Here is an 18,259-nt window from a genome sequence, read left to right as displayed (position 1 = left end):
TTCTATCATTAACATTTTGCTTTAACTAGTTTAATAATTATAAGTATGTATAGGCAAGGCATACTTAATATAGGATAAAAATGTTGTCTTCTGACACAAAATAAATGTAATTTAGGAAATTTTAGTGTAGAAGGATTTTTATCAGTATGTAAACCATCATAATTTTCATGATCTCTTGTGCAATGACAGTTAATTAAATTGTGATGTAGCATATATATTTCAGTTGAAAGATATTATTAAACTTCAGTTTTGTACAAAGAGAAATTTTGTTGGCATTACCTTTCAAACCAAAGGTCTTTGTTCAGATAGTATAAGAAATGTATAAGATAATCAAGAGATATCAATTTATAGTGTAATAGGCACATTTTATATATATTAATATTTAATATATGTACGCTAGTTGTGTGTGTGTTTGTGGATGGCTGAACCCAACCCCCCACCCTAAAAAAAAGAAAATTTTGACCAAATCTGCAAACCTGAACCCATTCCTGAAACAAAACCAGCAACTTAGATATTTAACAATAAAGATGTCTTTATTTATCACGAGTTTCTTCAAGGCAATAATCTCACATTTGGGAACATTCCACTGGCACCATTTTGCAGTGTAATCACACAAACTTGTCTAAACTCATCGACCATGGCATTAGCAACTAACCAGATGATATTTTCAATTTTGATCAAATGTCCACCTTAGGAATGGACAATGGATAATCACAAATCCTAAGCCTCTATTCTAAGAATTGAAGGCTAGAGGGTTATTGTAAAGATTAGAAACATTAACAACGAGCTTATTCTCCCAATCTTCAATGATTTGAGAAGATGAGAACCAAGAAATAAATTTGCTGAAGCTCACAATACCAATTTTATAAGACAACAAAAAACAAAGAGGAAGAGGATGGAGGGAGAATAGATGAAAGTGCATTAACATGCTTCTGCTCCTTCATGGTAGCACATTTGACTCCTTGGAAACACAGATCTACTCATATCTAGGTACACCCCAACCACAAGGACAAATGCACATATATATGGAGACCAAGAAGCACCTATCTTCAAATGACCAATTTACTATGAGATCTATAAGAGATGCTATTGCCTCTATAGAGAATTATGCAACATTCTCCCTAAACCATTAATGTCTACCCCCCTTTTTACAAGAGGCTGTAACTCTTTGGTATAGACAACTACAAGAGGTCTCTACTGATCATAGTGCCCTCAAATTGATCACCTCCTTCTAGTTCATCCAAGCTACCGATGGCTTTAAATGGCCCTTGGATACCGCTACTTCACACATAGATATAGGTAAAACCTATGAGATAACATTTCTCATAACTTATCTTACAAAATGCCCCCCCTTAGAAACATGGTGCTTCTATCCATAAGCACTTCCTCCTTAGCAATATAGATCTCTTGTCTTCACCCACCCACCCAATGTGTACATGTGCATGAGTGTGAGTGTGCACTCGTGTATGCATGCATGCTAAAAAAACAAATTAAAAACAATGCTACAGTAAAAACTTGATCACAAAATCCTACAATAAAAACTTAGCCACGTGCATAACATGAAATGCTAGTACCTGCATGTACCTCTGTCCTGGTTTCATTCACTCTTGAAGACAGCTCTACAGGTCGCTCACTTATAGGATCTTGATTGCTTGCCATTAGTTCCGAATCCTTGCCTATTACTATGTTTCTGACTACCAGATTGGTCCACTCAAGCTTAATTAATGTAAAATGTTTCCTGCAAACATTATTATGGTAATGGTTAAAACTTCAGTCTCAATATCACTTAGCACTTTCAAAATACAAGCTTGCTTTATGGCTAATAATTTGCCTATTGTATTAACATTCTACTACCATATTTGAAGTAATAGAAAGGTAAATGCATTAAATAATAAAATCCATGTGTTCAAGATTTATAACCAAAAACCAAATTGACAACATGAAAACATGTTCTAAAAACTAACCAGCTTTTAATACAAAATTAAATGCTTAAACAAATCCATATAGCATTTTGTATAAAACCTTATAAGCACACACTCTAGTGACAACTTGTCTTTGTTATGTCAAATAAAATTACTAATTATATAAAATATTCTAATACACTAATTTAGCAGAATAATAGTTGAATGACCATATACAAATATTGTTGTGCTAAAGACTAAATTAAATCCATATACTATTTTGCCCAAAACCGAATAAGCACACACTCTAGTGACAGCATGTCTTTGTTATTACAAATAAAAATACTATCATATATAACATTGCCTTATGCTAATTTAGCAAAGGAATAGTTGAATAACCCATATTATTGTGCCAAACACTAAAAATGGTACTGTCATTGCCAAATTTCAAAGACAAAAAGTTACATAGACAAAAAGTTACATCATTGTGAAGTAAACATCAATAAAATAATGTAAATTTAAATGCCAACAAGTTTACCAAGATAAAAATTCATCTAGATCTACCAGTGAATGGGTGTTTAGGGGTTAATCCCTCCCACCCACTGTTTGATGGTATCCAATGGGGAAGACCTCAAGAATGTTGGTGGAAGTGTAACTTTGATGGGGCTTCTAAAGGGACCCTGGCCCTTCTGAGGCAAGATTCATAATCGGAGATTATCAAGGGAATAAATTTGCTTGTGGAGGTAAGCGCCTTTTCATTTGAACAAATAATGTTGCAGAACCTAAAGCGGCACTCTTGGCAATCAGAGCATCAAAAAAGTTAGGAGCCAAAAAGTTATATCTTGAAGCTGACTCCCAAAAAATAATCAAGGCCATTGTAAAAGGTGACATGGAGACATGGCACCTTCAGAACTACATCTCCAAAATCAATGATGAGTTCTTTGAAGACTTTAAGTTATCACACATCAAAAGACAAGGGAATAGAGAGGTTGACACTATTTCCAATTGGGCACTAGACCTTAACTTGTTTGAAATTGTTATTGAGAATTTCATTGATTTCAGATTGTTGTTTGCGTTGGGATTTTGTGCCTTCTCTACTTGCTTGGTTTCAGTGGGTGTCCGTGCTCTTTTTGTCCATTGTTGTGGGCTTGTTGGTGTTGGTGTCAGTGACTTGATCTCTGCCCTTTTTCATGCCCTTCTCTACCTGCATCTTTGGCATTTTTGACTCTGTTGGTCTTCAGTCCCTGTGCAGACTGTTGTGCTCTGGCGCCCAGCTCTGGTTGGGTTGTCACCCTGTTTGTTCTTTGGTAATGTTGTCGCATTTGTGGAGCAGCATTCATAAACTTTGTGGATTCTCTTGTTCTTTGATCCTGTTCAGGCCTGTTGGCTACTATCTACATGGAGACTTTGTTGGCTTTCCTTTCTAAACCACCACCTATCACCTACCAGTGGCTAGTTGAAAGGATGGCTAGGCTTGAGTCTACCAATCTCTCTCTGCATGAACTAGTTAATTCCCTCTATCTGACGATTGTTGAACTTAAGCAACAGCTGGTTAATAATTCTCTGCAGTCCACAGATTTGTCTATAACTTTGAATGTCGTCACAACAGATTTTTAAAGACAATTTGACTAACAGTGAGCAGTTCCAAGATCTTTGCACCATCAAAGACAAACAGGATGAATTTGTTTGCAAACAGACCTCACTTATGACTGAAACTAAACAGCAACTTAAATCTTGGGGTTCTATTTGCAACACCCTAACCAACTAAATAACTTAGAAACTTCAGCAAGGAATTATTTTTCAGCAATACAACATGCTTAAGGTTGATGGATTTGCCAGAGAAGATATGTTCTATATATAATAAGAACGTGTTTTCTATGGCACCTAGGTTTTTTCCTATAAAATGAATAATTTACTCACAAGCCAAAGTTGATGGGAAATATAATAAGAGCATGCTTAGATGTTTTCTACGGCACCTCTTTTTCCCTATACAGTGAATATTCTGCTCAGACGTGTCCAAAACAAATTAATTCTCCTCACTTAATCTAAGATTTCTTCTCCCAATTACCAGGGTTCCATTAATAGTTATCTTTCTGTTTCACTGTCTAATGGAAATCTTTGTTGCATATGCTTACATTTTTGCATGAGGGAAAACACAAAGGTTGTGAATACACCACCATTATTTTAGTTCAATTGTGGTTGTAAAGATTTTTGAAAAAACGTATAATAGATCAGCTATAGCATTTTGCAAGGTGCCTTTATGGCTTAGCAACCTTTCTTCTTTTAAATGTCAAAATCTTTTTGCATTGGCCTATATTTAAATATTGCCATAAATCTCTTGTAAATTAATTGTATCCTAGCTTACACATTGAAGAAAAATGTGAATAGAAAATAAAAAAGCTATTAAGTATAGTCATAATAAAACAAAAAGATGAATCACTTGGTTTGGCTAGTGTTGATGCGAGTTTTGTATCACTTACATAACATATTAGTAATTGGATATCTGATACGAAGTATCAAACATACAATTCCTCTCTTGAAAAGTTATTGCTCATAGGATATGAGAATAACTCCAATGTTCCTTACTCTTGTGGATACTCACTCAGTTTTATCGATGTGATTCGCTGGTAATCACGTAGGCGGCCTTACGCAAATTGTTGAGGATAACTTGGACTTTGGTGGGATGATGGAGATGGTGGTTCGGTTTGTGAAATATGCAGGTGGCAGATAATGTTGATGGTGGTGATGATGGAGGATGTGTCTACCAATGATGATGTTGATGGGAAAGCAATGGTGGTGGAAGGTGAATGGATGTGTTCTGATACTTGACTTACGTCTCTAACTTCCTTCTCTAAACTTCGACTACCCAGCTACTCACTATTCTATAAACTATTGCTACGAATGGAAGGTTAGCAAATGGACGGGGACCGAATCTAATGAAGGCTAACCAGCGGCCCCACCTCCATAGATGTAATGATTCAAAGGAAAATGAACTAGTTTACCACACAAGGCTTCCCAACCAGCCGCTAGGATGCTAGTGGTCTAGTATTGATCCCTATCAAACATCTACTAATGCTACCATGCAACTATCCATCTACTTTACTCTTGCTTAAACAACTTGAAATGAAATTTGCTTCAACAACTTGAAAAGAAATCTAACTATGTGGAAGTAGAAAACATGCAATAACACCCAATGTTCTTAATCACCATGCAAGTCACAACAATGAAAAAGAGAGCGACTTTTGTATTATCTTAGCAACAATTTCTCCAACACTTTACAAATGAGAGCAAATGGCCTTATATAGGGGCCAAAAATACAACGGATGGTGGAGATCAAAACAAGATCAACGATCCAAATTGGATCCTAAAAACTCTAATTAGGGTTGCCACCCCATCGGCTAATGAGAAGACGCTATCTCGTCAATGGACCAATGAAAAAAGTCTAAAAGTGGCAACCAATGAAAAGGCACCAAAATGGTGGCCAATCAAAAATAGACACTTGTCCTATTCTAGAAGAAAGAGAAATCTACCACTTGGGCTTACATTAAATGATCTTCTAATATAACTCTTCTTTTTTCTTTCATTTTCTTAGCTAAGGCAATGAACTTAGCTAGCCTTTCGTTAGCTTCTTCCATAAGAGGACAAGGCGTGTGCTTCGCCCTGAGTTCCACTGACTTCACCACACTGCTTGTTGCTTGTAGTATCTTTTCATGATCCTTCTCATATTCTTTCGCAAATCCAATAAAAGTATTGAGAGAGGAAAGGGTGTTTAGATGCTTCCTTTTGATAGCAACCTTCCCTAGCTCATCCAATCTCGATCCAAGATCTGTCTCATTGTTATTTCCTTCTCTGATGTCCTCAAAATCAAGTACCATCCCAACGTCGCTCATCATGGTTGAAATAGAAGTGTCGACACTTGGGCCGTGATGTGCAATCTCCTTATGTATTTACTTTGCCAAGGGGAATTGTCCTTCCTTCAGTCTGTCCTTCACCTGTATCATGTCTTCTGTACCGATATTGGTGTCGGTTATTCGCTTCATTTTCGAGAAGAAAGGTGTTTTGGGCATCATATCCTCTTTGTCTTTCTTAGTGTTTGTCCGCTTGGGATTCTTACTTGCACTAACATCCTCCAACTCATCACCCTATTACGGGATGGTACAGTGGTGGACCAGAAGGCTAGCAGAACCAAGGGAAGCAATCCTTAGACTAGAACGAAAGAAGGATGTCAGCTTAAGGACCCCTTTCAACTCTTAATGATTAAAATTCACCTTAACCAATAACCGGACAGCAACTTTTCGGAATTTAGGATCAGACTTCAAAAACTTCAAATCCTTTGCAAATCAAAATTTTACCACGTAATTCACCTCCAAACAAAATTGCCCAACTTAGGGCAAAATCGCAACTCCTTGCAAAAATCAGAATTTGCATAAAATTGCCAACACCATAAAAAATCTGCTCTCCAAAAAAAAACGCCCAAGACAAGGGCCAAATCTGCCCTCAAGAAAAAATCGCCAATGGAAGGGAAATCTGCCCTCAAGACCAAAATCGCCAAAAATGGAGAAAAAACTGCCTTGCAAGGAAAATCGCCCAACAATGGAGAAATCTGCCCTCAAATAAAAATCGCCCAAAAGCAAGGAGGAGAAGATGAGAAGTGAGGAAAGAAGAGGAAGGAGTTTCCTCTTATAGCCAACTCCATAAACCCTCCCTAGTTGGCCGACTTAGACCCTAGGAGAAAGAACAACAAATAATTAATGCAAAATTATGGCCCACAATTAAATACTTAACCAAAATTAATTTTGCCATGATGAAAATTGCCTTTCTCAAAATTGCCAATTAGCTCTAAATTGCAAAGAGAAATTTAATAATGCCTTGGGCGGGGGGGGGGGGGGGGGGGTTAAATATTTCCATTTAATGAGGATTTAGTAATTAATACGTCATTAAAATTGGATTTTGGCTAACCAAAAAGCCATTTTTCAATATTAAATTACCAATTTCATTAAAGGCGAAAGGTTTTCAAGGCAATTTTACTCTATTAAAACAATTTCTTGCAATTCCTATCCAAATCGATTTTGCTATGCTATTTAGAATTTTTTTTTGACAAAAATAAAATAGAATTGCCTCTAGGGTCAAAAATCGATTTTTGCAATTTAGCCTCATTTTTACAAAATTAAAATTTTCACCAAAGAAAAATTTAAGATTTTCCAAAAGTCAAGTCTAACAAAAATTTCTCTTTTGAAAGATTATTCAAATTTACATAGTTATATCTGGATTTGCAAAAGAAAACGTCTAAGTACAAATTTGCAATTTTATCCTGCCAAATGTTGGCTGTTGAAATTTTGTCCGGCCTAAGGATGAAATTGGTTGCTCTGGAAAATCAAGCGAAACCGGGTGAAAATAAGCTAAGTCTCTCCCACTGGCCTGAAAGTGTCCAAGGCTCAAAATTCTTTAAAAAAATCAAAATTGTTGGACAATCCGAAAAAATTGCCAAGGCAACTAAAAAAACGAGCGTCCCCAAAATTTTGGGGTGATGGTGTGAAACCTCACAACAGCTAGAATATGTCAAAAACTATTATTATTTTGTCAACAAAAAGATAAAACCAATGACACACAAGAACCTATAACTCCCCCCCGTAATATCCCCTTTTTGGGCCAATCATGGTTGATGATTATTTAATCAATCATAATATTCACAATAGTCATTTCAATTACCGAATGATATTATTTATGTGGTTTTCAAACAAAAGATATAGATGCTATCCAAGTTGCCTTGACACCAGCTATGGACTCCCTTAAAGTTTGCAAGTCCAAGTCTATTTCACAAAGATTTACAAAACGCTGAACCCCATCCTTTATTGGGATAAGATCCATTAGCTTGGATTTATACAGGCTCCTCATTGGTAACACAATACTCCTAAAGTCATCTTTAACTCTTATGTCGAACCTTATTAATATTCCAGCTAACAACAGAAGCAATGGGTGTTAACCAAGTTGCCTAGATACCACTATCAATAGATTCCCTCAAAGTTTACCAGTCCAAGTCTGTATCACAAAGGCCTACGGACACTGACCCCTAACTTATCTTGGGACAAAGATCCATTGCTTGGAATTTACACAAGCACCTCCTTCGCAACACTTTAATCTTCCCTTCTTAGCCAAATAGTAGTAGGATTGAAATGTAGATATATATTTCTGATTTGCTACTATAATTGATATTACAATCTCATTATTGTAAATGGTATTAATGCTACAACAGTTATACTTATCGATGTATGATCAGTATTCATATATATAAATATACAGATCATATAGATCTAATATATCTTAGAATCAGATAAGATCATTTTGAAGAAATATCTGATGAAAGTATTTTCATTGATGTCAAAGCATATCATAAGTATGAGAAAAGATAAAGCATCATCAATGTCAAAGAGCTTCATCCTTGTATAGATCATCATACCAGATAATAACAAAAGACTTATGAAGGTATTTCTCAGACTTCTAGATAATATAATTTGTAAAGGTACAATGATGTGGAGAGTGAAAGTATTGTTGTTCCCTTCAGCGTTGAGTGTTCCGTAGTGATTTATATAGACAGCTATACAGTTGATATTATAAAAGAACAACAATGAAAATCTGAACGTTATGCTGGACATTTCAAACCCTAGGATGATCATCCAATGATATAGAAGAATATGTGTCATCTCTTCCTCTTATCAAATTATATTGCATAATTGCAGCTATATATATAAAAAGAAAAAGCCATAAAAGATGTCAATGTCATTTTATATATAACAGAGATTTGCACTAGGAAAGCCAGTAATGAGGTTGGAAAGATACTCAAATTAGTCGGTGTTTGATAAGTCTATTTTAATCACTGGAATTGCTGAGTCTACTGTTGACTCATGGAATTGATATTTAAGTTTGGATGGACCAAGAAAAGTTCGGATGTCGAAGATTCAAACAAACAAAACAGAAATTAATAAGTTAGTAGTATCCATCGAATAAGGAAAGAAATAATGTGTTATATTATCTGTATATGAAGAAAGTTATCTTAGAATAATGAAATACATACAGTAGTAATGTCGAGTGCAAGCCACAATGGACTGTGATATCATAAAGCAAAATTAAAGAACATATATACAGATTTATATCAGCAAATGAACTATACAGCAGTGGTAATAATTTTGAGGGCCAGATAAAATAATAAAAGGAATCAACTCTTCATCTGAACACTGATAAATAAGAGGCAATTGAAGGAGCGATAAAGCTATGCATGTGATGAAGACGACAGTCTCCAGCGTCAAACATAAGTGTCAAGTGTTTCCAGTCATGATTCTGAGTGAAGGAAATTAAAGCATAGAATAACGATACACTGGAAGAATTTCCAAGTCAGTGTATATGGTTGCCACGTCATGTAAGGAAGGCCTGAAAGATGCACTACAATCTCAATTAGAATATGAAGTTGTCACTAATACTGACCAGACAGACCACCATATGAAATCCAACAAGAGATCAAACCAGTGACTTCTGATGGCTTCGACAGTCAAATTCATATACAGATGGTGTTGAGAGATCTATGGCATCAAACAATAAATAGAACCAATGTTGATGAAAGTCGAATAGGGGAATCCACATCAGCCCTGATGATGGTGTGGTGCTTCATTAAACTACAGCAATGGAGATTACACAGCAATCCTTGATATACAAAAACAGTGACTTGTGATAAGGCAACATTTGTGCAATTAAAATAACGTCGAGAGCTTTCTTCACCAATGGAAATTTCATTGAAGTTATCGAAACAATAATATATTATCAATTGACTGATGGATGGTATGAATATTGACAGAAATTGATATTACAAAGAAAGCGATGAGTATATGATGGAAGAGACTCTAACAGGTCAGTGCGATTGAAGGAATCAGTTCAAACCCTATGGAAATAAGCATTTGACTCTTACACAGCAGCAATTATGGAAAATAAAAAGTTCCTCTGCAGACAAATAGTTTTTGTTAATGTTTGATACTCTTGAAGGTGCATACAATATATTTGAATAGTAAAGAAAAGAGCTCGATAAATATAATATTCAATGTGAACCTGCAACATGAATCTGAAGTGATTGATGGGTAAAATAAAATGTTAGAGAAATGACAAAGCATCAATAATTAATGGCATAAGTGAGAAATGTTTTATCCAGACCAAACATGTCAGCCTTGTTTGCCATGCCATCGTTCAAGAGCCACTAAAGAACTTTGAAAGATATGGAGTAATTAATGACGACGTAATATTGTGATTAAAGCTTCATATTGAAGTGCCACCGAAATCACAATGGAATAGGTGTGATTAAATGAATAAGTATTAATTAAATGAAAGTGTGTGTTTATCTAAAGAGAGGTCTTCTTGGATAAAACTAAAGACGTAAATATACAGAGAGTATATTTTTAAAGTAGTAGAAGTGAACAGTGAAGTATGTGGAAGAGAAGATAGAGTAAGTGCAGAGTGATAAAATAAGAAATGGGAATTCAGTGATTGAGAAGTAAGAGTGCAAGAAAAGGACTATATAAATAGATATATATTTATCAGATTATAATGATATATGTTTATCAGATTATAAAGGTAGTGATGTAAAGAAAGCAGATCAAACATATCAGAGGAATGTGAGAAGATAATGAAGAAAGAATGAAGAGTTATATATAAAAAGGAACAAATAAAAGATAAATTAGAAGGGAGTACTTTTTAATACTCCATCATCAGTTGAAGTAAGCAGATAAGGATGCATTCCACTTCTCGGGACGCATCGCCACTGTGCAATTAGCGGAATCTGCCATCCCCAGTAAAATCCTGTCACCCTCGTGGCGTGGGCAACAAAGTCTGTGAACAAATAGTTTCGGAATATTCAACTATTTTTGTGAAAGCGAAGGTAGGGCCTGCAGCAGCCAAGGTAGGGCCGGCAACAGTGGCAATCAGTGCAAGGGCAGATTTGGTTTGGTCGGCAGTCTTGGCAACCAATGGGACCAATCATCCAGTGCTAAAGGCTTTGCTATTACTAGTGGGTCCATATTTGCGGGCTTCCAGATGATGATTTTGTTTGCTATGGTGTTCCTCTCTTTCAATGGGCTACAGTCTGGTTCCATTTGAAAACACTCCAATAGGCAAACAGGTAGATCCCAGGTACGCCTTTTCCCTTATTCTTAACTCTTTCATTTCTGTCTGCACCTGTTCAGGCTTCCTTTATTACTTCTTCTGGCTTTGGTAAATTTACAACGATAAAACAACATAAAGAATCTATAACAAGGCACCAGTGGGTACGATATGGTCCTCATGGAAGGAACAAATGAGGAAATCACAGAAACAGCTACAGAGAAGATACTTGTACAAGTATCATTGATTGATCAACCAAAGATAATAGAGGCACAGCCAGAACTAAGTGGGTCCACCTTGCAAAACACAGGATCTAACAGTAATAGGGTGGCAGAGAATCTGATAGTCAGGGCACCTGTAACAACAGAACAACAAACTAATCTGGGAGAAGCTACGAAACACAATGACATCTCTGGTAACAGTGGTTTGGTCCTGACTTATGGGGATAGTTTAATGCACAGCAGCATCATCAAGTGGAATCAAGGGAGCTTCCTCATTCTTCCAGGACTCTCAGCCGGACACGCGAGTTCATTCAATCCTGGAGGGACAAATGGTAATTTACCCACAAACACTTTGAGCTTCTCACAAGCCAGTAGACCACCCACAAGAGGAAACTACACCTATGTGAATGCTAAGCAATATAAAAGAATAATTAGGCGGAGAAAGATACGAAAGTTTAAAAATGCAAAAAGAGGAAAGTTAGCAGCTTTACTTCCGAAACCGATTCCACATACCTCAGACAGCGCAAGGGAGGGAGAAATAAATCTGAGGCCGACTGAAATCTCTGAATCAATTAAGCGGTTTGATAATATTAGAGATATTAACAGTAAAGGGAAGACAGATAATTCTCAGGTGATAGACACAGTGGAAGATGGGCTGCCAAATAATTACAGCCTCACAAGGACACCTATGACGTGGTATCCAGACATCTTTGTGAACGATTTGGTAGCTATGAAGGAAAGGGTGTGGGCACTTGAAGAGAGGAGCCAAATAGAAAGTATCACAATGAAAAGAGTTGCTGAGGATAACTGGAAATTGGCAACGGAGGTCAAGTCACTTAGAGAACAAATTCAAAAATTGCAATTTAATATGGAAAAAGGAGAGTATGAATTAATATTATTAAAGAAAGAAGTAGGAGAAAAGAGGACAGCAGCAAGTACTACGGGAGAAGGAGAGGCTATGGAAGGAGACAAAAACCTGCAAATGAAAAATATACAAGATGCCATGGCCAATATGGAAATAAAAGAAAATCAACTCAGAGAACAAATTGAAGAAGTTAGATCATGGGATAACATAGTAAAGGGACCAGCAAACACTTCTATTGACAACATAGAAAAACAAGTTCGGAGACACATTAAAGAGGAAAAAGAAAGAAATGAGAAAGCAGCAAATATCGTCATCAAAGGGCTACAAGACTATGGAGAACAGGAGAAAACAACGGATTTAGTTAAAGACTTCTTTAAAGATCAATTAGATTGGCATGGAACAACCATACAAGCACAAAGAATTGGAAAATGGATTAGAGGAGGCAAAGACAGACATGTTAGAGTGACAATGAGGAATACAGGAGATAAAAACAACATTTTCAGCAAGAGGAAGTTTCTTAGAGGCACACACATATATCTCGATGATGACCTCACCATAACTCAGCAAGAAGAAAAGAGGAAGGAATGGGAAAAAGTGAAAATAGCAAGAGAAAACAGCAAGTGGGCGTGGCTACAAAATGGCAAAGCCCAAATCAGCGACAAAATCACACACAATAAATAGGAACTCGAGCCCACCCAGGAACATTTAACTATAGTTAGCTGGAACTGTAGAGGTTATCCTTGGAGAAGAGGACCTGGGTTAAGGCCGATAGCTAAAGATAATGACATCATTATGCTTAAAGAGACTCATGAGCATGATGGATGTAGGGTTTCAAATTTTGAAGGGTATAAGAAGGTATCACTGTGGAATGAGAAGATAGATAATGGTAAAGGGCATGAAGGCATCACCGTTCTAATAAAAGAAACTTGGAGCAGATTTGTAAACTTAGAGAAAGAAGATGTAAACAAGCAGTATATTTGGATAAAAATAACTGAGAATCAAATTTCTACAAGGGTGGTTGTCTGTTACTTTGCCCCAAAAGGCTCAAAAATGTATAAAAAGCATAGCTTGGATTGAGAAGACCCGTTCGCTGCACTCAAAAAAGACATAGCAGCCTTTAGCTCTTTAGGGGAAATAATGATAATAGGGGAATTCAATGCTAGAACAGCAAACAACCAAACTGTCAATCTTAAGGAGAGTTACAATGAAAGCAGAGACCCAGTTTGGCTTGAAGAAGAAGGGACACAAAAATGGGAAAGATCTTCACAGGATAGCATGGGAAAGATTAATCATTTTGGTGCTGAATTACTAAGCTTATGCTACCTATATAACATGATCATATGTAATGGTTTGCAAAAGTGGCCTAAATTAGGTGGAATCACATGCAAAAGATACAATGGACAAAGTGTTGTTGATTATGTAATATGCTCGCAAGAATATGTTGCAAAGATAATTAACTTTGAGATAGAGGATTGCCCCATGGAGCTAAAATCTTATCATAACCCCATCTTGATAAGGGTGGCCACACACTTTAAAGATCAACATATTCTCCCAAAACCTTTACAAAAGAGGAAGATGATTCCGATTGGCAAAGTTTTAATGACACAAGAAAACCATGCTACTTTCCAAAACTCTCTTTTGCGGCTGTCTAGGGTTCCGAGAAACCATCCCGAGTTTGATAAACAACATTTCATGGACAAGGATAATCTTGTTCTCACTATCATTAAAGCACTGGAGGAGTGTAAAAGATCGAGGGCCACAAGAGAAGCCAAGAACACTTTTCCGGCCAATCCGTGGTTTGATGAGGAATGCAAAATAGCAAAAAGAAATTGGAAAAAGAACATAAATAGAGAATGTAAAAAGGAATATGATCAGCTGATTAAAAAGAAGAAAGAAGAGTATGTAAACAAGAGAAGAATCGAGTTGATTAATCTTGGTAAAAACAGCCCCAGAAAGTTTTGGAAAGAGCTTCAGCAGAGAAAAACTCAAATAGAGAACAACATAACAGGAACCAAATAGTTAGAATATGCCGACTCTCTACGAGTGTGATCTAGGAGAATGTAGAACCATGGAAACAGAGACCATAGGGGAGTTATTCAGCGAAAAGGATATTATTCAAGGCATAAGGAGGTTAGTTGTTGGTAAAGCGCAAGATATAGATGGGCTTCAAGCTGAATACTTAAAATGGGGTGCTGAAACCCTCACACCACACATCACTAAAATTTTCAACAGTGTCAATAGAGAAGGTTTCCCTGTAAAATGGACAACAAGTGTGGTGATCCCACTCCACAAAAGTGGAGATATAAACAATCCTTCTAATTATCGAACCATCATGATCAATCCACTATTTGGCAAGTTATTTGGTAGCTTGGTAGAACAAAAAATCAGCAACTAGGCTGAAACAGAAGGCAAACGTGCAAAAGGGCAAGCAGGCTTTAGACCGAAACACTCTACTATAGATCACGGCATCACTCTTAGACACTTGATTGAGAAAGTTTGGGACACTCCGGGGAACGAGGCTTTTTGTTGTTTCGTGGACTTTAAAAAAGCATTCGACACAGTGCCACGTAATAAATTATGGGATAGAATGGAAGAGTTGGAAGTTCCTAAAGAACTTAGGTCAGCGGTTTACAAATTATATGAGCAGGTCAAAGCTAAAATCAAAACGACAGAAGGGCTATCAGAAGATTTTGACAGCAACATCGAGGTTAAGCAAGGGTGTCCTCTATCTCCAACATTATTCGGGCTCTATATTGACAAGTTAGAAGAGTGGATAAACAAGACCAATGGTGAGGGGGTGCAGCTGGCCCACTTTGTGATAAGATTGCTCTTATATGCAGATGATCTCATAATTCTTGCTAGAACAGCTAAAGGTTTGAAAGAGCACTTGACAGCACTAGAAAAATTTTGTCATGAAATAGGAATGCAAGTTAACACTAGCAAAACCAAAATTATGATCTTTTCACTGAAGAAGAATAGGAGCATACAAGACGAGTTTCTGTTTGAAAATAGCCCACTTGAGATTGTGGAAGAGTACAAATACTTGGGCATCGATTTCCATAACAAACTCAATTGGGATACTTGCAAATCAAAAAGGATCCAAGGGGGCTAGAGGCGTTATACTCTTTACAAAACAAGTGCAGGAACACAGAATTATGGGATTGGACGACCATGAAAACTCTTTTTGGTTTGCTGGTCACTTCGGTTATTCTATACGGATGTGAAGTGTGGGGAGGTAGTATGTCCGAATAGAAATGGCGGCAAGTAGAAAGAATTTAAAAACACTTCATCACATGCAATCTTAAAGTCAAGACCACAGTTTCGTATGAGATCCTTTTGGCGGAGGTGGGTTCCTTTCCATTAGAAGCCGTTGCTTTGGTTCGAATGATAAGCTATTTAAAGAAAACCCAAGCTCTGGAAACACATCGTTGGCCCAAGTTGATCATAGAGGAAAAACTTGTGAGGCGGAAAAGCACATGGATGAAGCAAAATGACAAATGGATGCGAAAATGGGATATCAACATCCAAACTTGCCCGGATAACATTACAAAAATAAAGAAGTTTGTCAATGAAAAATTCCGCAATATTCTGTGGACAAGACACATAGGGCGAAAAATATCTTATTACATTAAAGAATTTAATCCCACTTCTAGTCATGATGAAAAGGCCTATATAAGAGCACCTATTAACTAGAAAGCAAAAATGTTGATGGCACAACTTAGAACTAGTTCATATCAGTTGCGATGTGAAACTAGTCGATGGCAAGTTCCAAAGGAAGAGTGGGCAGACAGAACATGTTTATTTTGTAATATGGGAACAGTTGAGACAGAGCAGCACTTTGTCAAGGAGTGCCTGGCTTACAATGACATCAGATCTGGTTATACAAAAATACTGCAGAACAAGGACTTTAACTATTTATTCGAGAAAGATCAAGTGAAGAGAGCAGCGGATTTGATTACCAAACTTCAGAGAAGGAGAAACAAGTTAACCAAAACTTTACAACTCACTAGTTCCGCCCCTGACTCGAGAGAGTGATTGCATGGGTCCCATAGACTACTTTAGTCTTGGGGATGTCATTAAAATCTATCATATCATATCATATCAAGCAATGTAGTCAAGGTGGAAAAGCAGTCCAATTGCAGTGGGTTGGTACTCACGAAGATAAAAGCAGGAGTACGTGCTTCCAATAGGTTGGTGCCTACAAAGTGTGCAAGTTGGAGCTTCCAGTGAGTTGGTGTTGGAGTGGTTTTTAATATTCCATCATCAGTTGAAGTAAGCAACGTAGCCAAGGTGGAAAAGCAACTCAATTGCAGTGAGTTGGTGCTCACGGAGATAAAGGCAAGAGTTGGTGCTTCTAGTAGGTTGGTGCCTACGAAGTGTGCAAGTTGGAGCTTCCAGTGAGTTTGTGCCCATAAACATAGGGGTTGGAGCCTCTAGTAGATTGTAGCCTACAAAACATTGTAAAATAACAGCTTATTTAAGAAAGCATTTATTTCTCATGGTTATCTCATGCACTGGGTTTCCACGTAAAATATTGTGACATTGTGTTCATGTGCATAATTGTTCATTTCAACATTTAAACTTATTTGGATAAAAAATTTTAAATTGGCAAAAGTTTTTATTATATTCACCCCCCCTCTCAGTATAATTGTGCGCTCTTCAATATCATTGTATTTATATTCACCTTTATAATCATAATCCATTTGAAAAGTCACACTCCATAATTACAATCCACGTAAATAGTTGCAACCCTTCATAGTTATGGTCTTTTAGAAAAGTCACAACCCTTCATAATCATAATCCTTTCAAAAAGTTACAATACATTATAATTACAACATTTTTGAAGAGTCACAGACATTCATAATTACGACCCTTTCAAAGAGTCACATCCTTTCAATATTATTGATACCTCTGAGAAAGTCACTTCCTTATTTTCTTCACATTATTTTCCTCTTCCATTATTCCTTTTCTTACTCCTATCTTTTCCCCTCTTCCCTTCTTTTTGAAATGAACTCTCCTCTCTTTTATATCTTATTTTGAAGGAGTTGCATCTCTTTATTAATCTCTTGACTTTTCATTAGATTTAGTTAACTTATATTATATTATTTATTTACTTTCTGCATTATTATCTCTTGTAGTCAATTTTATTTATTTATTCATCCATTGTAATTTTATTATTGTTTAATTTTATTTATTTTTAGATCTTATTTTATTGATAATAGATTATATTATTAGCTATTTTTATATATTAGAATAACATTTTATTACTATTTCTTTTTTTAATTAATACCAATTGTAATATATGATTTTATTATCCTTATTTATTTAATAATATTATCTTATTTAATTGTTATTATAATTCTATCTTAAAACGGGGACATAACAATCTACCCTTCCCAAATTGGATGGCCTCAAGCAAATTGAATGTCCATTAAGGTCTACTACATAATCCTCTTTATAAGAGCATCAAATTGGTTTTGATCTTTGATCAACTTAATGGAGCGCACCAAAAATATAATTAATATACAAAGCATACACAAAAAAAAACATAATACACGTATTGTAAGACTCATTTTTATTTCATTAGAATGTTTTTATTGTACTATCATTTTACCCTACAGGATAGCAAGATCATAACTCTGATACCACTTGTAATGTCCTATTTTTGGGTCAATCATGGTTGATAAATATTTAACCAATCATAATATTCGAAATAGTCATTTCAATTGTCGAATGATATTATTTTTATGGTTTTCAGACAAAAGATATAGATGCTATCCAAGTTGCCTAAATACCAGCTATGGACTCCCTCAAAGTTTATAGGTCGATGCCTGTTTGACAAAATTTTACGGAACGTTGATCCCCATCCTCTATTGGGATAAGATCCATTATCTTGGATTTATACAAGCTCCTCCTTGGTAACACCATACTCCTAAAGTTATCTTTAGCTCTTATGTCGAACCTTATTAATATTCCAGCACATGACAGAAGTAGTGGGTGTTAACCAAGCTGCCTAGATACCACTATCAATACCTTCCCTCAAAGCTTACTAGTCCAAGTCCGTATCACAAAGGCCTACAAAACACTGACCCCTACCTTATCTTGGCACAAAGATCCATTGCTTGGAATTTACA

General features: G+C 36.3%; 1 protein-coding gene across 2 annotated transcripts in view; it reads right to left on the bottom strand.

The window, feature by feature from the left end:
- Window positions 1-18,259, bottom strand: part of LOC149565028 (uncharacterized) — an 80,202-nt gene that overhangs the window by 52,936 nt on the left and 9,007 nt on the right. For both annotated transcript variants that reach the window (XM_089818574.1, XM_089818575.1), the window contains exon 2: window positions 1,575-1,738. In XM_089818574.1, the coding sequence (XP_089674700.1) occupies window positions 1,575-1,659 (85 nt within the window). In that variant the 5' untranslated portion in view covers window positions 1,660-1,738. The remainder of the gene's footprint in view (window positions 1-1,574; window positions 1,739-18,259) is intronic.

The sequence above is a fragment of the Cupressus sempervirens genome, chromosome 3, assembly GCF_028749045.1.
Source record: "Cupressus sempervirens isolate cs-2001-9-10 chromosome 3, ASM2874904v1, whole genome shotgun sequence".
Lineage (NCBI taxonomy): Eukaryota > Viridiplantae > Streptophyta > Pinopsida > Cupressales > Cupressaceae > Cupressus > Cupressus sempervirens.
The sequence above is the reverse complement of the archived record's forward strand: the minus strand, read 5'-3'. Positions and strand labels throughout refer to the sequence as shown.